At 35.4% G+C, this 23219-nt stretch overlaps 2 protein-coding genes across 3 annotated transcripts; one reads left to right on the top strand and one right to left on the bottom strand.

The window, feature by feature from the left end:
* Positions 1–4691: 4691 nt before the first annotated feature.
* Nopp140 (nucleolar and coiled-body phosphoprotein 1) lies at positions 4692–18077 on the bottom strand. Of its 2 annotated transcripts, none has more exons than XM_085952894.1 (7): positions 17961–18077; positions 17622–17731; positions 14097–14250; positions 13379–13912; positions 9622–9813; positions 8417–8557; positions 4692–5989 (listed from the first exon to the last, which is right to left on the bottom strand). In XM_085952894.1, the coding sequence occupies exons 1-7, from the start codon at positions 18060–18062 to the stop codon at positions 5834–5836; spliced, it is 1389 nt and encodes a 462-aa protein (XP_085809020.1). In that variant the 5' UTR covers positions 18063–18077; the 3' UTR covers positions 4692–5833. The 2 variants fall into 2 exon arrangements, with proteins under 2 accessions (XP_085809020.1, XP_085809019.1); XM_085952893.1 differs by lacking the exon at positions 8417–8557 and adding an exon at positions 7709–8211.
* Positions 18078–19153: 1076 nt separating this feature from the next.
* On the top strand, positions 19154–21964 carry LOC147068091 (uncharacterized). Its single transcript, XM_085952732.1, has 3 exons — positions 19154–19708; positions 20614–20708; positions 21582–21964. The coding sequence occupies exons 1-3, from the start codon at positions 19702–19704 to the stop codon at positions 21927–21929; spliced, it is 450 nt and encodes a 149-aa protein (XP_085808858.1). The 5' UTR covers positions 19154–19701; the 3' UTR covers positions 21930–21964.
* The last annotated feature ends 1255 nt before the right edge of the window (positions 21965–23219 follow it).

Raw genomic sequence — 23219 nt, 5'->3', positions numbered from 1 at the left:
AGATTGTGGTTGAATTTTTTTTATAAACTGTTATCATGCTATGTACTTAACGGATGAACAAGGAATTGGATGGGTGGCCGATGAGATCAGGGCGTACCTTTCGACTTTAATCCAGATGGGGCGAATTGATACACCCCTGTTAAAGGCGGGCTTCTCCCGGTGTAAAATAATCATTTAGTAGCTATAAGTCGAAACGTAACCCTGACCTCTAGAAACGGCTTCATAAAACATCTAATCTGATTCCTTGCTCAACCACGTAAGTATTTTTTAATCATAAGTAAAGGCCTTCGTCCGGTGTGTGAAAATCGCATATTGGGCGGAGGTGTAATTAAGATAAATTTAATTTAATTTAAAAGGTATAAATGATGATGGATGAAAGCGATAATTTTAAGAATAAATATAAGTATTCAAATATAATAAATTTTGCCGCGCATTGTGCGTGAAATCCTCGCGCGCCGGCGCCAGGGTCAGGCTCGTGATTCGCCGAATCAAAGATCATGCGATCAAGATTTGGCCAATCACTAGTCCCTTTTACTAATGGCGTGGGTACGCGAAGTTTAAAAAAATAAAAAAAAAAGTAAGCGTCCCCTTTCCGACATATACGGACCTGCGTAACTAATTGTAAAAACCTAAACATGTAAAGAAAGTGTAAAATATAAGGAATACCAAGTTACACGAGACAGACGTGGTTTTATTTAATTCCACCCTCAAATATATCGTACTTTTTTTTTTGTGAATCCGGGGTTCGATGGACGCCTGAGCTAGCCGCTGGAACCCCGGGTTTCTCACTTGCCAGGAGTATTTCCTAAACAAAAAGAGGAAGAAAGAAGAATTGGAACGGTTGAAAAAAGAACGAGATGCAGAGAAGCAAAGAAAGAAAGAACTAAATGAGCAAGCAAAGGAAGAAAAAAAATGGGGTAATTGAAAGTAGTCGAGAAGAAAATGCGTTTTTCTTCCGAGTCTTCTAGCCCAAGTGTTGACATTTCAGACTCAGCGGAGAGTGAATGGCAAAAGTCTAGTGATGAAAGCTTTAAGCCTAAAACTCGATGGCTGCCCGTTATGAAAGTCATTAATGAACATTATATTATAATACTTCCCGGGGAAAATCGTCCATATTTCTAAAGTAAAAGCTACTATTTCATCGATGCGAGATGCGAGAGCGACCCGATGTACTTAGCTATGAATGGAAGGCGGTAGTATCCCACATAAATGACCCGACACAAGTAAGCAAAACTCGTAATGTTTATTTAGTTCCGGAATTGGACTTTATTTGAAATATCGAAGGATTTTTATGTTAAGTTTTATTTTGGTAAGTACTGAGCCTATGCGTTACTATGTAGTATGTATGTACTTAGTTGCTAAAATAAATATATTTTCTTATTTTTAGTTTGAAGTAACTAATTTTGCACCTTTTGTTACCCGAACAAAGCTGATGATTGGCTGTCAAACAAAATCCTCTCCTATGTAACTTATTACTGAACCGCCCATTGCTACCAAGTTGATTCAAGTAGCTATGGGCTAGAGTGATCTGACAGGAAGCCCTGAGGCAACTCTGATGACAGATTTGCCATAAAGCCTTCTGATTAGACATGGTCAACTACTGAAAAATATAGTGGTCAACTACTGGAATCCCTAATTAGACATGGTCAACTACTGAAACATATAGTGGTCAACTACTGGAACTTTCAATTTTTTGGATGGTCAACTACTGGAACAAAAACATGGTATTGAAAAATTGAACACAATTTTTTTGTAACAGACCCTTTCTTAATTTTTGTCTTGTCATATTAATTAAGACATTTGATCCATTATGAGTAGACTTGCTTTGCCAACATTCGGTGTAATGCTAAACGTTAATCGTTATTTTTGTTGAATTTTTTTCTTAAATGGTCAACTACTGGTACGTTTACCTTAAACGGTTTCACAATGAAAGAGATGAACCGAAAACTGAATTTTCTGAAAGTGTTACAATATCAGCTGGTAGAAAATAAAATATGCTGTTTGAAATAATCGGTTGTACGTATCAGGAAGTAAAAAAGAAGTTATGCAATAATGATATTCACAATTTATTTGGATTCGACAAATTATATTGATATTTTCATATTGGAAATACGGGTGATGTGAAGCTCTTGTTTCACAATAGTATTCTGGAGATCTATTTGCAGCGACTGGGTTATAAATTCAAGAGGACGTCAAAAAGTACACATTTGCACAATCGTTCAAATTTTCAGAACGTGGAGGTCCATCCATTAAGTAGAATTAAGTGCCTGAAGATGCCGAAACCGGGGTCGCAACGACTCAAAACTTAAATCCATTAGAATTTAAATTCAAATTCCATCAAGTACCTTCGGTCGATAGGATTAGTATTAGTAATTAATAATAAAATAGTAAGTAAAGTGCTACTACATAAAGATTTAGGCTCGGTGCAGACACGGCGAATTCGTGCAGAGTCTATATCCGCTAGTCAACCGCAAAAAATGGATCCCACGCAGAATCCGAAATCTAGTACAAATTAACTCCGCGAGGAATCCACCGTGGCTGAACCGAGCCTCAAAAGGCCTCTTAGTTTTTGGCGAGCCAACCTAAAATCTCAAGAATTATTGCAGATATTTTATGGTAATATCTTCCATCAAATTTTAAACATCCATTCAGTTTCAATATTGGATCAAGATAAGCTGGTAATTTTTAAAAAATCGGTGCTTGTACTTATGTACGCATGTTAGAAGTTATACTTCTTTGGCGTAACAAAACAAATAAGTAGATAATACGATAAAATGAATACCGTATTGACTATTCACATGTCTCAGTCTTCTGATCTGCATAAAAGGAATATGTGGTGATATGTCTTTCCGAAATTAAACCCAACGCTGGTAGATCATGAGGTATTTCAGGAAATTTGAAACCATTGTACATTGACATCGGTAACCGGACAATACAGAACATGACAAAACAGAACAGTGACAAAACAAAACAGCCAGGGGAAAAATGAAACATTAATTTTTGTGGAATCTATTTATTAGTTAAATTTTAAACGAAATTCATATACTTATATTTACATAAATATTTAATATTTCAAAAAAAGAAATTATCAAGGTATAATATTACATACCTTCATTTTTTTTTACAAAACCATTATTTTGAAAATAATGCATTTTTTTTTGAAATTGTATAATGTAATCAAATTAGGGAAAATACAAGATATGGAACAGATTATAAAATGCATTTATTTTATGGCGCTTTGGAAATAATTTGTATTTGTCTATATTAAACAGAAAAACTGATAAGGATTAAATTATCTATCCCTTTTTAATCCTGATATCCTAAAGGTGCTAATAGATACATTACAATACATATTCAAATAGTTAAAATTCCGTTTTTTATCTCTGCAGAATTATTAAACCCATTATTTCGCTGTACCTAGTCACCCAATTATTTTATAAGCTTGCCGGTAAAGTCCCGTTTATTTGAGGCTTTCTAAGCGATTAGGAATGCAGAAATTAGGTATATAATTTGATTTATTATGGCGTATTGAAAATCTGTGCTGTTAAAAATCTATTAACATAATAGAGATAGGACAATTTCAATATTAAATTTATATTTTTCCTGAAAGGTCATAAGTTATATTTATCGTATTTCAGATTTTTTTCACAATCGATAGTGCCGATAATTTTCCGCATTGTCTTCGGCATCGCAAAAACTAGAATATTGGAGTGGCCAACCTAAATTTTCAGTGTTATGAATTGGATAGCCGCTGATACCATTTAGTGTATAGAATGCCTTCCGTGTTAATTTGGACCAATGACATTAATATGGACGAAGCATCTAGAAAATAAAATGACACTCACTTTGTGTCGGGTCTGCCGGATGGCGAAATTCATATTTTAATATCGGTATCCTACGCTCAAATGAACATTCTGCTTGCAAGCGGTCTGGCGACACCGCTGGGTCTGCCCATACAAAATTTCTGACTGTCAGGTTTCGACTCCACCGTTATTATTGTGTTACAAAATGCCAATGTGCCTAGTTAAAAATTGTAAAAAAATCTACTAAACACTCCAAGAAAGACGGGATATCACTTTGCATGTGTTAGTATTATTTATTATTTATAAAATGCCATTTTAAGATATTGATGAATGTTTATTCAATGCAATTGAATGACAGGAACCATTGGACAGTCAGTCGCCTGTGATTCGCTGCGCTCACTTGCGTCTAATCTCCGAGAAGTCGTAAGTAACCGAGAATCTGTTTCTAACGCAATGAGTCATGACACTAATACGCCATTACAATAAAGGTTATATTACTATAAATTCTCGAAGCTTGTATCGCATAATGGAAACGGATACGTCAATGGTCACATGACATCTACCTATACATCTGTGAATGACTTTCATGCACATTTTCTCGTGCGCGCCGGGTATGAAGTGAGTCGTCCATTTAATATGTCATTGATTTGGACCAATGAAAATAACAGTAACATGCTAAAGTGATAACTGTTAAATAAAAGAAAAGACAGCGGCGTATTATCATTATGTACTGATTGCTTATTGAATCACTGCCATATTTTATTTTTCTAATTTTGTTTCTCAATTAATCACTTTTTGTGCTGACAGTTTTCAATAAAAGAAACTTGATAGTTATCATAGGTACAAAGTTTATGTCATGATGGTATGGATAAGGAAATAAAAAATCAATTTTTAGTCTTAGATATATAATTTTTACACATTTATCATCTACACTCCCCACAAATGTTTTTATAACACTTAATATTAACAAAAGTTCAGGCATAGAATCTTATATGAGCTCAATAAGTTAAGCTCGGCACCGGAGCTTTCTTCACATCTCACAAACACACAAAATGTCTCAAGAACACACCCATCGCCATTCATTATTCTATAGTAATGTGGCCAAGAATTCACCTTGACAAGTGACATTGTACTCAAAACAATACTATTAATATAAGACATATAAGTGAAAAAATATAATTATTATAAATGCGGAATGAGGCATACAGAAATATTGTAGGATTCTTTACACAATAGTATAAAAAGTCAGAGATTGTCCTTCGAGATGAATCTGATTTACAACATTATGTCAAAATTCTAAGTTATTCTGTTCATCAATAAAAATATCACATTACCTATACATTTGCACTGAACAAAATGGTTCACACTGAAATATCTTCACCTTCTAAGTTTAAAAAGATATGAATAGTTAGTTAACAGCGTAGCTTCATATAAAATTATTGTTCCTAAGAACAATATGTCGCTGCGCTTTTAAAACTGGCTTTTAATTTTTTCAAAACGATACAAGACACAAAAATATATAGCACATTTTCATGGCAGTGTCGTGTCCTTGAATATTGATTTTTATTTAAAACAATTCCAGAATAATAACTTTAATTGTTAATTATTTCCTTGGTATATTAGCTTTCAAAAATGCACATACCTAATTTTTATAAGGAACTGTACATATATTGTAATATTATTTTTTTGTTGGTGCACAAATGTATTTTATAAAAATTGAGTCAGTTTTGCGGGCGCAACGGAAAATATCTTATTCAAATTCATTTAGAGTGTAAAATGAAAACATTTTAATAATAAATCTTGACTTGATTGACCATAAAACATATTGTTTGTAATGTTAATTCCAATTATCAGACTAAACATTTGGATAAGGAATGCGCATGATACATTGAATGTGTAATGTCACGCTGTAAAATTTAACATGTCAAACTGAAAAAAGTTGAGACATTGTTATCTCACGAGTACAATAATAATAAACACAGTATTTGTCAATAATTTGATATTTGTCCACACTGATAATCTTCACTAAATTAATCTTCAAATTTGAATGAATTCACAGATGTATCGATAGAGCCGCCTCTGTAGGCACCACGTTTCTTCTTAGTTTTTTCATGTTTGAAGCCCTTGCCTCGTGTAAATTTCAGGTCAAGGTTTGCACGTTCACCCCAGGAACCTCTTGCACCCTTCTATAAACATAAAATAAATATTACAAATCAACTAAGTCTATAATGAAATATTTACTGTACAGTAGAACCTCGGTTGTCAGGATTTTCGATTATCCAGATTTCATAATTGTACGAAAAGGGTACAATTTAATATAATTCTCTATTATAAAGGTTATTATCAAATTCATGACCAAAAACAAACCTGGATAATTGAAAATCCGTATATTATCTTCAAAAATTGCTTATAACACGTTCCCGGACACATCTACAAATGTCATATTCTGTGAGATGCGATATAACAGGACGTCCATTGACGTCCTCTACTGTGGAACGGAATACGACACGACGTTTATAGAAGTCGTATTTTGGATAAAAACAATGTTCCCTGTCTACTTGCGTCACAGTGGGAACATATTTCTATTAGATAGTGTCATATCCGAAGACTTCATTCGGTACATGTATCTAAATCGAAAAGTTAGTATAGTAAAACCTCGTAATATGAGTTCCACGGGATCACCAAATAGTTTTTCGATCACTAAAAACAATATAACATATTATATCGCGAACTACTCGTATGGTTACAAACACGTCAGTAAAATGTCATCGGCGCACATGCACTGGGTAGCGATCCGACCAATATGTGCGGCAAATTTGAAGTGACCTGATGAGTGATATTTTTTTAATCCGAGACGCTCCCGAAAAATATTTATTTAAATTAGATAGAACAAAAGTTTAGGCTAAATATTAACAGATGTTAGGATGATTCTTGAATAAATTAAATCAATATTCAAATTTTTCGCGCCCGAGCGAAAGCAGTACTAGGCAAACGAAAATCGAAATGACTTTAGTCGGATGACCCGCACCGCGCGTATAGGCTGACCAAAGTCAGTTGCCGCGGAAGAAGGGTTGACAAATATGTATTGAGTAAATACAGTAACACCTCGTTAATACGAATTCCATGGGACCGAAAATCGAAAAAAATTCGAAATGTGAAGGGGGAAAATATATATAATTTTTTTTTCATTTATTTCGTTTCCGATCATAGATATGCCTACAATATTTCCGATACAATTCTTTCAAATTAAAATCTGTGCAAATACCACGTGTCATTAATCCAATAATTGAATTTACCAAGTAGCTAGAATTATAGAAAAATCAAATATTTTTTATTTTTCCATTTTGTTAACAATTGTTTGGCATTGGTTATCTAGTAAAACGTGAAATTCCAATCAACGATCAGTAATTAAATACCTACAGCCCTGAAACATGCGAGTTATTGTTTTACCTTGGAGTGGAGTGCAGTTGTGCCTCTGACTGACTGACACACTGATATGTCAATGGGTCATATCAGGATTATTTTTATTACCTTCATAAAATCAGTAATTTTTGTTGCGTGTTTTGAAGTGTTCTTACTAATGAGGTTTTACTGTACGTGATTTTGATTATAAATAAAACCGTAATTTGCTGACAAATTTCTCAATTTTTTTTTTAGAAATACCTGTTTTAATTTTTACCATATTTTGCATATATCCACTATAATCCGCCGTTTTCACTAATTGGACACTGGTCTGGTTTTTGGGGTGGCAGATTACTGAGAAGGGTACTGTATTATTTTCTCGTTCTAGTTCATTTTTTAATTACCAACAATTGCAAGATTCTATTTGATAAAATCAAATAGCCCTAACTCACCTCAAAAATTAATCATTTCACAATGTATTAAGTACGGGAAAGAGTACGAACCTATGTCATATGATAATCTAGTCAAATGTGATTTTTTTATTCTGTGATTCTCCTCCGCCGCCAAAACTTTTGTTAAATCCTCCGCCGCCCCCTCGACCTCCTCTCTCTCCTCCCCAAGATTTGCGGAAACCTCCTCGGTCTCCTCCGTCACCTCCTCCACGACCCCCTCTGAAACCTCCTCTATCACCGCCCCTGAAGCCTCCGCGGAATCCACCTCTGTCTCCATCCCTTCCGCCCCTGTCTCCGTCCCTTCCACCCCTGAAGCCTCCGCGGAATCCACCTCCGCGGTCATTCCCCCGGAAACCTCCTCGACCTCCCCTGCCTCCTCGGTCACCGAAACCTCTGCCGCCGCCTCCGCCTCTACCGAATCCTCGGCCTCCTCCTCGGTCACCAAAACCACCTCTTCTGTCGCCGAATCCTCCCCGGCCACCTCGTCTGTCTCCGAACCCACCCCTTCCACCCCAAGATCCACTGCCGTTGTTGTCTTCACCGCCTTCCTCCTCCTTAAAAGGATAAGGAAAAAAATATTAGTCACCGAACATAACTCTCATGAATGTCAGCAGAATGACATGGTTAGAAGATAAAATTACGAGCAGCACCCTGCCAAGCCAAGCGTAGTCTGTGCCAACATTCGGCACCGGTAATCACTAGTGTCGTCGTGACGTTCATGCTGTGTTATGCTCGGCGCTCTTCAGGGAAGACATTTACCTTTCCTTCGAAGGAGTTGTCTGAAAGTCGATGGTCAATGGGCGTGTGAAGTTCTGACACGACTCGCCTAAAAGGTGCGTTGCCTCCAGACGTTCGCGCTGCGGGAGTAGGGAACTTTCTTTTGTCACTTACAAAACTACCCTGTGAAAGTAAATTGACAGCTATAAACAGCATTCATTGGTAAAACATTACTAGTATGTTTTAATCAGCAATTTTTAGTCACCAATTATTTCTTCTGCAAACAAAATGAGGCTTCCTGAGCTTGGCAAGTTAAGATTATGGGAGTAACAAAAAGTTTTGGTCACGTATTAGACACAATCATTGTGTCAGAAAGGAAAACAAGCCTAAAATCGCTACTCTTCAAGAAAGTCAATGAGAACAATTCAACTGTGTCGATTTGACTCGTCCCTTTTCTCTTTTACTTTAAACATAATAATATGCACAACTACCTTGGACACACTTGAATCTTTATTCAATTTTCCCACTTATCTCAAGTTTTTTTTCGTACACAGATACAGTTATAGTCATGATTACGTACATTTAATATAACTAAACTTGACCTTCGATGCTTCAAACAAATACAGTATTTGTTTGATAAGTAACATTCAAACAAAATATAATACTAAATTGCTCAAAATCTGTATATGTACGATACACATAATTATTTTACAACACTTACACTAGTGATGGATAATTTTGCTATTAAAATGTCAGTGAGTAAATAAACAGCTGTTTATAATAACAATTAGGGCCGTATAAGTATGACTAAGCATCTGGTCCTTAGTTGGGTTAATTTAATGACAGCAACTCTGTATTTGCCCCCAATAGTTCTTCTAATATTTTCAATTAACATAAAGAACATTACATCAGTAGTTCATAAGCCACAGACCACTGGCTAACCGCTAAATGAATTATGAGACAATTTTTATTATCTCCTCGTAACCACCTAGATCATGTTCAGTGAAACATGGTAAATTGCTTTCATTGATTACTTTTAACATTCACTTAATTGTGCTGCAACAGAAATAATTGATATACATACAATGAGATTTGAGTATTCTCGTATAATGCCTGCATAGATTTCGACACGACAACACACTTGCACTAAAAAAGTATGCCTGGAAAAGATTGGACATCTCACTTTTGAATAGTAAACATCACGAGACCTGCATTTGCGCAATTACATAAAATGAGATTTAACAAACCTCTTCTTCGCCATTCTCGCTTGACTTGTTGAAATTGGCTTTCTTGGTAGGTGACGATTGAACTTCATCATCTTCGTCTTCGCTGGAGGAATCTGCTTTCCTTTTCTTTGCACTGCTTTCAGCTTTCCCTTTAGCGGGCGGCACATCTTCATCGTCCTCACTGCTGTCATCATCTGAAGATTCTTTCTTTGCCTGTCAAATTCTCATATGTTTAATCCTAAATGCTTACAAGTTTGTTTTCAAAATAAAAAAACAGAACATTAGTTAAATCGATGATTATGTCAGCATCCAATGAAGACTCGATTAGCCAATTTACAAAATTAGAACACGTGTTTGGGCATGATGATCACCATATTTACTATAGTTAGGCCGTGGCACTGAATTGCGAATTACAATGGTAGTGGTAGTTATTGATTATCTTCAAATGCAATGAAGTGACCTACTGGCAATAAATGAAGATTTTCAATTGCATAGGTACCTATTTCGTTAAAATTATTACCACCATCAAAGTTTACAGTTTTTTGTCACGGCTAAACTACATTGGGACTTGGATGAATGCATACATACATAAGATGCAGGGGGTGTGTGAATTCCCTATGCCCACCCATATAGTCTATTTATAAAGCCTTGCCCAGACAATGAAAATCTGTATAGGCAACAACATTTTTCATCTGCATCAGAAAACAAATATATATATCATTAATTGTATTAGAACATATTAAATGTTAAAATGTTAGAAAGCACTTTTGATACAACTTCGAAGAGTTTATATATCAAACCAATACCTATATCTCGGTCTGCATTAATCATTATGAACATTTAGACTGAGGCTAAAACCACTGATTGTACACTTAACTTTAAGTTGTTGCAACCTGTTACGACCATTACTGATTGTTATTTGCATGACATGTTCCATTCGAGGAAATCAATAAACCAAAAGTAAATTTACAAACTTCAGACTTCTTTACATTAAATTTAACCTGCTATATTCATGAGTCTACAGACGATCCAAAACAATTCGTGGGTCGGGATGTGTAGTCAGGTAAGTCACAAAACAGCAAAAATGAGATATGAATGCCACTATACTAAAAAAAAAAAAAATCTTTCGTTCTGTGTAGTCAGATAAGTCGTACGTCTCACCATTAGCGAGATGCATTTTCAGTCAAAACACATTTTTTATTTTACGGGGTGTGTACACAGTTAAGTCACATGAGTAGTCAGATAAGTCAACGTTTTGTGTGACTTACCTTACTACTCGTGGTTGGCTTATCTTCAAACGTCATACCTACTCCATGTTAATCTTGGTGAATCTAACAAATTTTTTAAGATATTTTGAGAAATTTTGAAAAAAAAATAACAACAGAACGTTAGTAAAATAGTCATATTTTAATAAATTATGACTTATATAAATAAGTATGTGTATTATTAGTATATTATAAAAAATATACCAAATTTATCGAATTTGATTTATTTAACTCTAAAAACACGTAAACAATATCCAAACAAATAATCTTGCTTCTAGGTTCAACCACATACTCCAATAACTTGTATGTTGACGATTCATATGGTAGCATAAAACATACTGATTTTAATATTCAAGAATTATTAGTTTAATTTACCAACATTGAAGAACCACACCCTTCATGCTTAAATAATGCTTCCACGATTACACATCACAACGTTGTTTTAAGCTATGACCCTCGTTCTCGATTCAGAAGAAATAATCACCAAAAACGTAACTTAAAGAATGATACAAAAGCCTCCAGAAATGATAAAGAAGTTGCATGAATTACTGGCAAAAGTTACAATGTAGGTACCTATAATGAAAGTTATGAATATGGAAAAAGGTCGTATCAGACAAAGCGAACCAGGAAAACATCATTTTCGCCAAGTAACAGTTCAATATTACTTGACTGTTGTACTGTTACGGCAACCAATTTGTAAAGGTTGTACATTAAAAACATTAAGTGAAAGTCACAATTTTTTTGAACATGTTTTGAAAAAAAAACGTGCGACTGCTTCCGGTATACTCATTCAAGAAGATGCAAGAGGAAAAATATCCCTAAAAACAAAGATAGCGAACAAGATAGGCAAATAGCAAAGACACATATGTGACTGTCAGAAAATACTTACCGCCACATTTGACAATAACTGTGATGTATTCTCAATATTTGAAGAGTATTAGCTGTAATCCCATCAATATTCGTTTATACGCAGAAATATTCCATGGCATGAACTTAACATTCAAACGGCTAAATAAGGATACTTGCCAAAAATGCGATAAACTTATGTACATATATACAAATTAAGAATTCCACCGATGATGAAGAAAGAAATAAAAATCGTGAGGAATTGAAAGAGCATCATATCATGACGAAGCTGACTTTGCATATTCAGCTAAGAGTTGTGATAAAGAGTACTTGCAAGATTCCTCTTGCCAAATTGTAACATTTGACATGCAGCAATGTATGCCCACACCAGTTGTTGAAAGTTCCCTGGCTTTTTACAAACGACATTTTGACAGTGCATGATTGTGATAATAACCAGGGATATTGCTTTGTATGCCATGAGCTCTTGCTAATAGAGAAGCTAACGATATCGCTGCATGCCTGTTCAAATACTTAACCAAGGGGATACATGATAATATTAAGCATGTGATCATGTATTCCGACAGATGTGCGGGTCAAAACAAAAATAGCCACGTAGCTGTAATGTGCATGATAGCAGTGAAACATTCTGAGACTTGAAACAAAATTGATTAAAAAATTTTAGTCCCTGGCCACACACATATGGAGTGCGATAGTGACCATCGCATAATTGAGAAGAAAAAAAAGACATTTGGTGGAACGATCGAACATCCTCATGATTGGGCCAAATCAATATGCGAGACTGCAAAGAAAAATCCTTTTCAAGTCACTGAAATAACTCGTGCAGATTGTTTTAACTACTCGTATCGTATAGACACATATGGGAATAAGTTTGTTTGGATAGATGTTAAGTGGCTTTAATTCAACAAACACGAACCGGGAATAGTGAAATTTAAAAGAACTCTCGACGAGACGACTGCATTTTAACAAATTTCATATATAAGACGAGACAAGACGAAAGATTTGATAGACTTACTTCCATACATTTCACCTTATTATAGAGAATTTTATGAGTCACTTGAGACATCTGAGACAGTCAGGGATATTTAACCTGATACAATTGAAGAAATCCGTACTGAAGTTTAATGATAACGATGAACCTTTATAATATTCAGGTGTGTGTGCCTTTTCACTACTTAAATAACATTAAAGTAAAAATAAGTTATAAAAATTCTAATTTTAAATTTATATAATATTTTGTTCAATAAACCAATAAGATTTATGTATAAAATGTGTGTTTTATTGCTAATATTAGTCGGATTTACATGAAAAATTAATAATATTACTTTGTGCGTAGTAAGGTAAGTCAATCATTTTTTGTGCAAATCCAGATAAGTGAATTCCCTTTTTTTTAAACCAATTAAATTTTAATGAAACAAAATAGTTAGAATACTTCTAAGACATATAATTGAAAGCCAATTACATGTACTTTGATTTGTTACTCATAAAAAAACATAACTATAATTAGGGGAATGTGGGGAATTTTTTGAAGTTTGTTTTTGCTATATCTCAAAATGACAATTTGTGACTTATCTGACTTCACATCCCGACCCACGAATTGTGGAATAAGACTATGGTTAATTAATTTTAAGCTAAAAATTAAGTCTTACAGCTTTGGTAGCGGGTGTGGATTTAGCTACAGGTGCTTTCTTGGGCTCATCATCTGATGAGTCATCATCATCACTAGATTCTGCTTTCTTCACTGCTTTGGCAGCAACGGCTGCTTTAGCTGTAACTGCCGCCTTATTTTTAGGAGGTTCATCGTCTTCAGAGTCGCTGTCGTCACTGGAAGATTCAGCAGCGGGTGCTGCTTTGGCTGGAGTTTTGACAGGAGCTTTGGGTGTTTCTGCTTCGTCACTGGAATCATCTGAAGATGATTCGGCCTTTTTGGCAGGAACAGCTTTCGCTGGAGTTTTCTTTTGGGGCTGGGCTTTGACAGGGGCTTTGACCGGAGGCTTGGTGGATACATCCTCATCGCTGGAATCGCTGTCATCCGAGGAATCCTTCTTGGGTACAGCCTTTTTGGCAGCCGTAGCTTGAGGCTTAACGGCTACCTTGGCAGGTGGAGCGTCTTCACTCGAGTCGCTGTCATCGCTGGATGACTCAGCTTTCTTGACTACGGCAGCTGGCTGCTTAGCCGGTACCTGTCAATACATACAATCCATCAACAAGAGCCCACAGCTTATGGTTGTGATAAAAAAATACCAATTCCATCAGAGGTAGTGACGAAACTAATAAAGCATTCTCACAGTGAATCAAAAACAAGGTATACATCATTTTTGGGGAAGAATAATTATAAATATAAGGTAAAAACAAATCAAAACAGACCTTCTTAGGTGGCTCATCTTCTGAACTGTCATCATCAGAACTTTCCTGTTTTCCTTTTTTAGCAGGCTGCGCTTTACCATTGGAAATAGGTGCAGATTTTGCTGGAGTCTGTTTTACCGCTGGAGCTTTCTCATCTTCGCTGGAATCCTCCGAACTAAAATAAAAAATTTATAATGTTTGAATAAATTAATATAAACTTATGAAACTGTTTCTACCTTTTAGTGATATATCAATAACATAATTCTAACCAATCGGTAAATAGGACCAATACTAAGTTAGTGAAATGAAATAATAAAATTACAGGTAATACCTATGTATCCGAAAATAAAACAGCCCGTTTACACATGCATGGATTTACTGCTGGTAGTACGTATTATCGCACCTGTAGCTGACTGTCTCGCCGATCTCATTCTTCCAAGTGTAAGCAAGACACGTTATTGTCTTAATATGGTGCTATTTCACTGATTGTGAAAATTGGTAACCGAAAAGAAAATGTGGATCTGACAAAAAAAATGTATTTCAGTGGAGCTCTCGGGTCTTTTTACTGGTTCTCTGCCGTCGCGAGCTGCCATCTGTCAGTGAGCGCCGTGTTGCTAACCGAACTATTACTATAGTACATTTTGGTCAGCGTACTATTAAAAAGTATAGTATGAGTACTAGAGGTGAGTTGGAAATACTGTCACAAGTTTGTGTACTTAAGTTTCGGATGAAAATACCCATACTAAGTATTTGTTGCCCAATAAACTTGTTTCAAGAAACTTGAAACGTATTAGATGTTCGAATTCGAACGCATTCGCTAATATATGCGCCGTGACTCGCTATTCAGCGCTATTGATATTAAATGCGCGCGAGCGAGATATCATGATACACGTATGTCTAGCCGTGATATTATACTCAACTGTCATTGTTCTCCCTTTCTCCTCTGTTGTAAAGTTGGTATAGTGAAGGACAGAAATGGTCACGTGTTCGTTTTATAGGATACTTTTGAGTTCGCCTTAGGGTTTTAGGTTTAAAAGAGTTTTTGGTTTTTGGTTTTAGTTGAGTATGAAACTTTATCGAGTCCAGGAGTTCGACACATGGTATGAGATCTCGCCGACCGCTAGCTAGTTCGTAGTTTTGCCACGTATGAAATCATCGCTTCGGCGTCGCGACTCGCGTTTGTTTAGTATGCGACGGGTTTTAATTTTAGTTTTAGTTGAGTAAGACATTTACATCGAATTGACGTCAGTCGCAAGCCGGAATAACGGAGTTCTGATAACGTTAACTGACTACGCGTTTATCTGGTTTCGTCACGTCAAGTTTCTCGATTTTTTAGTGTTATAATTGTAATTTGTAAACATAAACTGAATTCAAATTATATGCGTGATTGTATAAATGGATAACTACTGAAACATGAGTGACTAGCGCCACAGTTCTAGCTGTACCTGTCTCGAAAATGGGACATTTCCAAAAGCCGACGTATTTTTAACGATTCTATTAAAGCTGATATTTCAAATACTAGTAAGTATTTTGGAACAAGTTTAGATACCAAGTATTTTTTTATACTGGTAGTAAGTATACTTAGTCTTCAAAATCGACCAGTTTTCCCACCTCTAATGAGTACGTCAAAAATACCACAATTTTGAAAAATGGAATTAATTGAATTCGCCAGTTGTGTGAATATCCCCCATTGCTTATTTCATTGCTTTTAAAAGTTGTCTATATTGTCGATGTTTAAAGTTCCGTAAAATGTTCGTACTTCAATCACAGCAAATCGTAATACCGTGAAGCGAGGGACGTAGTAAGTATAATCTATATAATATAAATAATATATGATCTCAGTGTGCTATATTAGTCTATGGACGTAGTCTTGCGTTGTATACTCTAAAAAAAAAAAAATTGACAGTTGACGGCGGCCGGCGTTAGCATTTTTCGATCACAGGGTGTTTAAATAAAGCAGGGCATCGGAATTTCTTGAATTCTCTGTTATGTTTATGTGACAAACTAAAAACTTACATTTTCAACACGTCCTATAATTTTTGACGAAATACTATAATGTCTTGGACCGCGTACTATAATTCGATGACAAAAAGATAGCTGAATTCCAAAAAGGGCGACCGACAGCTAAAGACGGCGGAGGACCAGTCACAACCACCAAGCTCTCTCCCAAGATGTTCTATGAGGGGGTCTGATAGTCAATTACATCATGCAGCGAATTTATGAAAGGCTGGGTTTCAACTTAATCACGAAATAGTCGTAAAAATGACGTGCATGCATTAATACATTCACTGCTGACCAGTTAATACTTTTTAATTAGCACATTTAAATTTAATATCATGTTAATTATATCTAATGGCCAACTATACAGCAAACGCACTAGTCGCGGTGTTAGCACTTAAGGTGACGCATCAGTGAAACGCCAAATAATTTTCAACTGTACGCGCGACGAAATTTTGGACTCGCTGCCATTCAGTGAGAGAATGTTGACCCAGGAACACGTCACTTTGCTGCGTGATGGCGACGGGTCAATTAATTCTAAAATCGTGTAAAGATGACTAAAAACGTTACCCATTTACTTTAAAAAGAAAACATGTCAATGAATATATTATTATTGTTACTAATAGAACAATAAACAGAACATAAAATGGACGTATGTTTGATTTATATGACAAATAATATTTCGTTTGACAGGCGTCATTTTCACCCGCCACCCGCAATCCGCGCATCGCCTAGCAAAGATCTTTTTAGACCGTGCCTCAACTAATGCATGGCCTTAATGAGTTAATAGTTTATAAAAAGTGAATTATTATCTACATTGATCTAATGAAGTATTCCATATTACATTGACATCCTAGCTAAACTTGTCGCTGCCTGATTTCCAGGTTGTTCTATTTCACATTTTTAAGAAAAACGACTTTTTAATGCCATTATGTTCTATTTCCAGAACTCTGTTCATCCCATTAGTCGGAATATAAAAATTATGAACGCATTTGTCGATAATCTCAAAAATAAGTTATTCTTTTAGTTGCAGAACACAGTTTTTAATACATATTATAGGTTGTGCGATTATTTCAATGTGAACTATCAAATTGCTCTCCTGAGAATTTTACAGAAAATGACATATAACAACCTGGGAATCAGACAACGATATATATATTGGTGGTACAATTTATTATTTCAATGTGAACTTTCAAATTGCTCTCCTGAACATTTTACTGAAGTGACATAGAACAACCTGGAAATAAGGCAGCGTTGTGTCGGAAGTGATTGAACACGCGGGACAAAAATAGTCAGTAAGTAATGCATATCGTTTTGGGGTTATAATTAGTACTAAACAAAATACCTTCGTCGCTTATTATAATAATTCAAAGATTAATGAATAACATCCTTAAGCCAAACCGTAAACAAAGTCAAGGTTGGCAAGCCATCCTACAAAAAAATGACGGAAGCACGTGTTCATGGTCGATACACTATTCGGAAAATGACATCTCATAAACGGAAAGATTACACTAAACCATTTACAAAAGACAATTTAAACATAAGTACCTAGATTCAGCACCACCTCCAACTTTGATTGCGGGAACCTTTTTCTTAGAGGTCTTTTGGTAATGCGTAAAAACCTCATTTATTGTAGGACATCCTTTGGGTAAAGCAGGCTGCAAGTAATAAATATGACCATGAGTTAATAAGAAATAAACTAAAGAGAAGAACAATAACCATGTAAACTATAAACGAATGACACAATAGGTAGTCACAATTGTGTATTTATTTTCATTGGTATACGCCGCATGCTCCACACACGTGGTGATTATCAAATGGAAATAAACACGGAAGTACAAGACGAGAGAATGTAATAAATAATAAGAGAAAATAGTTATAACTTACCGATTTCGTTTTCTTTTGGAAAAGAGCTGCTATGCTTTTATCTTTCTTTAAAAGGAAATCGTGCACAAGCGCCGACAGACCAGCATCATCGACGGTCGCCATGTTTAAACTGTAAAGACAGATTTTTGTTAGTTGTGAAGTTAGCAGAGCTTCAGCCAATATCACTGTTTCCGGCTAGGCCACTGTGTGAGAAAATAACAGAAAGCGACTAACAATTAATCTAAAAAAACTCTTTAATAAAATATTTAATTATGTTTTTACGAGGAATGTAAAAATAATATAACATCAATTATTATTATTCTGTTGATTAATTTAAAAAATAATAATACAGGGTAAACCGTCTAGTGAGGACTGTTGATAACTATTGTAAAATTTCTAAAATAGTATAAATTGAATATTATTATAGTTCTAAAAATATTACACTCATCTATAACTTATGTAGATTTAAATAAATTTCAAAGATTAAATGTCCAACAAACCTCTGTTTAATAAAAAAAATAATACATAAATCAAACAGAAAATCTCTCTATGTAATTGAACACAACATCTAAAGAATGAACATGAAAAGAACTAAGCATAAATTAAACATTTAAAAGCCTTTGTTATTATTCTAAATTATTTATTATAGTCTATGCTTTGTATGATTTCTTTGTTTGGATCCATTGTGATATGGCTCAAGGAACCAGCTAGCTGCTAGAATAATATTCTAATATATCACTCTTACCCATGGGCACCGGTAGCGTAGTGCAAGTTGGTGCAAGTGCACCACCTTTGGTTCAAATATTTTTTCAATAATTATTCTATAATATATAAAATATAACAATATTATTTATTGAAGCAAGTCCTACACATTAAAAAACATTTTAAGAGTAGAAAAACAAATTTAATTTAAACATTTTGCAAACGGTGCCTTGCGCAATGAAAGAACGTGGCTTTTGGGAAACCCGTATTATTTTTTGAACTCCAACTATAAATGACCAATCATGTTGGCACCGCTATCGTATCCTTGTCTAACCAACATAATTATTATGCAGATCCAATCCAAAATCCTGTACCGTCTTTAATGTTATTTTGGATAAAGGTTGCGCAGCTAAATCCGTTACTGTCAGGAAATGGTGTGGTGAGTTGAAGCGTCTAATGCCGGCGCTCCATTGGCACGCAAGTCAGACGATTTACAGTCTTCGGACTTTTTTTTTCGCGTGGAGCACCCCAGGTCTGCGGACTTTTTAATCCGCAGACCAGGCTCGTTGGATTTCAAACATGTTTGATATTTTACTCGCCGAGCCGCTGAAATTCGTACGTTCACCACGCTTTACCGTCACATTATTTATATCTATGCCGACGGACGACAGCGCCATATATTAGTCTATGAGCGCCATCATTATTTTACTGTCATTCAAAGTGTTCGGACATCGAAAACAACAATGGTAGATCTACGAGTGCATTCGAAAAGTTTCTTGGAAGATTTTATTAGTTGTTTTAAAGACAACCCGTCGTTGTGGAAGACGACAAGAATCGTGATGCCAAGTCCTTGGCGTATGCGGAACTTTTGGAAATATTAATCAAGGTGGAGCCGCAGGCAACGGTCAACGATGTCAAAAAGAAAATACAGACATTGAGGTCGGGTTACAGAAAGGAGAGAAATAAAGTAAGGACATCATATCGAAGCGGAGCCGGCACAGACGCAGTATATCTACCCAAACTGTGGTACTATAAAAATTTGGAGTTCTTGAACGACCAAATGGAAGGTACGTGGGAATGCTTTAAAGCTATTTATTATTCACGTGCAGATTATGAAATTGTCGTAGCTCTGAAAGTGACATCGCATTAGATTAGCTACTATTAAGCAATTAAAACATACAGCTATGAATCATTTCTAGTCACAATAAAATTACTTATTCTTTGCCGAGGTAGGTAATAAATAATAATAATATATAGGTACGAGGGAATGCTTTAAAGCTATTTATTATACACGTGCAGACTATGACATTGTCGTAGCTCTGAAAGTGACATCGCATTAGATTAGGAACTATTAAGCAATTAAAACATACAGCTATGAATCATTTCTAGTCACAATAAAATTACTTATTCTTTGCTGAGGTAGGTAAGAAATAATAATATATAGGTACGATCATGGCGGTGGAAGCGCGGCTTAAGCGTTGGCTTATTGAGTCGTGGTCGGGTCCCAGGTTCAAATCCTGGGTCTGACAAGTACACATTGAATTTCAATTTGTGTATGAGTCAGAGTATGGACCTAATATGTTGAGCAAGTGGCTGACATCCATTTCTCGTAAAAACAAAATCTGTCAATACAAACCTCCACTCCGTGGAGGTCCATATTATGATCGGACATGGTCGAAAGAAGAAGAAAAGAAATGATCATGAAATCAAAAATCGCTCGAGTTAGGTTCCTTCAGAGACAATCAATAAATCGTCAATCATCAATCAAAATTAATGGTACAGTTTGGTTATGAGGAATACAGCGGAAAACACATTTTGAAAATACCTGATATACTGGATTACACCAATTATACCAATATAAATAATCATATCAATATTAACCGTATGAAGGAATGGGTACTTAGGGGAGAGATAATAAAAAACAAGTTTAAGTATTATGTTGTATTTTAACAATTTACATTTTGTTTTACAGAATCGAGCTCAATATCCAGCATGGCGGACGATTTGGAAAACATGTCTCCTGATGAGAGTTACTCCAACTCGTTAAACAACGAAGATTGTATTGAGGTAAAACATTTTAACTAAACTGTTACATTGGTTTAATTTATCTATTGCTTATCATACTTTCTTGCCATGTGACAGCCCCGGTAGTATTAAAATATTTTTCAAAATCTCCTCGCGCTTTCTTAGCATTGGCAGTCGAGTTCCGATTAGTCGTTGCTTCCAAAGGCGCTAAGGTGTCCTGTAACCTCAGTCCGAGCTCTATTAAACCTGTCTCAGGATTTTCCCTATCAAGGTCATGAGAAGGAGTAAAAGAATGTGTTGATTTGCGACGAAGAAAGTTGTGCAGCACACAGCAAGCTAATACAACTGTATTGATATTTTCAATTTTCATGTTTATTGGAGCTTGAAAAATGCGGAATCTAGCAGCTAAAATGCCAAAAACATTTTCTTTAATTCGCCTGGCTCTGCATGTTCGATAATTATATATTATTTTACTGTGATTTAATTGCATTTGTGAATACGGCTTTAAGAAATCGTTACGTAATGCAAAGGCTTCATCGCCAATGGCAGTGCATCAGAATTAGCAGTAGGTTTTTTTTGTGCAGGTATTTTTAATCTGCCTTCGTCTAAACGTTTGAAAAAAATAGATTTTCTCAGTACGCCTCCATCAGAAATACGTCCATTTGTTCCAACATCAACATAAATAAATTCATAATTAGCATTTGCAATCGCCATCAAAACAATGCTGTGGAAATGTTTGTAATTATAAAAGTGGGAGCCGGCGCCTGCAGGTGGCACATTGCAATGTGTTTCCCATCAACTGCGCCCAGGCAATTTGGAAATTGCCATTTACTATTAAATTCTTTTGCAATCGTCTCCATTTCTTCGTGCGTATCAGGGAACTGCAACAAAAAATAATCAATATTTTATTTACAGATAGAATATTCGCCTTCAACATCAACGTTGTCGACTACTCCAAGGTCGAATCTTAATAGAGCACCAGAACCCCCATCGTTCAAACGAAAAAAATCGAATGATAGCGCCAACAAAGTGTTAGAATTAATCACCGACAAACTAAGCAAGACTGAAGATGAATTTGATGTTTTTGGCAAAATGATGGCCATGAAACTACGATCGATGTCACAGGGACAAAGATTGCTGGCCGAGAAGCTGATGCATGAAGTTGCCTTTATGGGACAAAGTGACAAAATAATGCCAGCAACTACTGTTCATACTCAACCAGTTTATCGTATATTAAGCAAAAATGTACAAAAGCCGGTATAATAAATTAATGTTTTTTGTGTGAATAAATATCTTGTAAAATATTTGTTTTTTTGTTTGTTTTTTATGCCTATAAACCTTAAGGCTTAAGCGATACAACAAATGGTAAGTATTTGAGTTATGTTAGCATACCTATATTATTATGCGGCCTCATTTAGAAATCAAATTCCATGCTTGCTTTTCGAAGAATATGACTAGTATTACAATACATTCAACAGAAATAATTAAGTAGCTTGCTTACAGCCTATATGGAGAGTCCTGGCTAGGTACAGAATTCTAACGGTCTATTGAATATTTAGCATGTCAACGATGGCCTTATTTGTGACTATATATATACCTATCTCAAATGCATCTTGTCTGTCATTCTTATGCTGTTGCCGTCTATGAGTTATATAGGTAAAACAATCCACTAAACGTTCACTTTATAAGACCAACCGACGTCTACTTGTTAATTATATATTTGTAAATTTGCCCAACTTTATTAGATGACGTATAATATAATACACACCTTGAAATATTCTCCTTTCAAAACGTCAATGATGACTTGGCAAGTTTCGGGAATTATCTTGCCCAGAGTTTGTCTTCCAATCGCAGTTCTATAATGCAAGTCAGTGAACGTTCCGCCGGCAGTCAAAAATCGCAGGGTTGCACATAATCTATCATGAGGAGAAATAGCTTCCCTCATAATAGTATTTTTTTTTAATAAATGGGGAGACCAAATTATACAGTTCTGTGTATACATCCTCCGACATTCGCAAATAATTGCGGAAATCGCTCGGTTGCAAACGCAATTCTCATATTAAATTTGTGTGGGATAATGTCGTTCGTTTCCTTAACCATTGTTTCACCCAGTATTTGTGTACCCTTTGCTTCGTTATTAGATTATCTGCCACCCAATAACCCAAAAAACACAAAACGTCGGTATCATTTAACGCCATCACGATTTAACTGTCAAATTTACGTATATTATCTATGCTGTCAAAGTCGACGGTTTTACTCGTCAAATTAATAATATACCTCGCTTCGTTGAACGTCTGTTAGCCAGTAGCAGAATGTAGAAAAATCTGAAGACTTATTGTCCTCGGACTTTTGGCTCGCCAATGGAGCGCTGGCATAAAGCAAATCCCGATAAGTCCACATTTTGTCAAAATCGTACAAAAAATACACACATGTACTATTATAGGTCATTTTTCACACAATACGTAATGATATTATATAACTTGCAAAACCCGGCAAAAGCATACGAAAAAAAATGTTTAAGCTCTAATGACATGCATAATCCGATAAGTTCCG

Source organism: Rhyacophila brunnea, unplaced genomic scaffold (genome assembly GCF_057557595.1).
Source record: "Rhyacophila brunnea isolate RB1 unplaced genomic scaffold, BYU_Rbru_1.0 scaffold_3, whole genome shotgun sequence".
NCBI lineage: Eukaryota > Metazoa > Arthropoda > Insecta > Trichoptera > Rhyacophilidae > Rhyacophila > Rhyacophila brunnea.
This window is presented reverse-complemented; position numbering and strand designations above follow the sequence as displayed.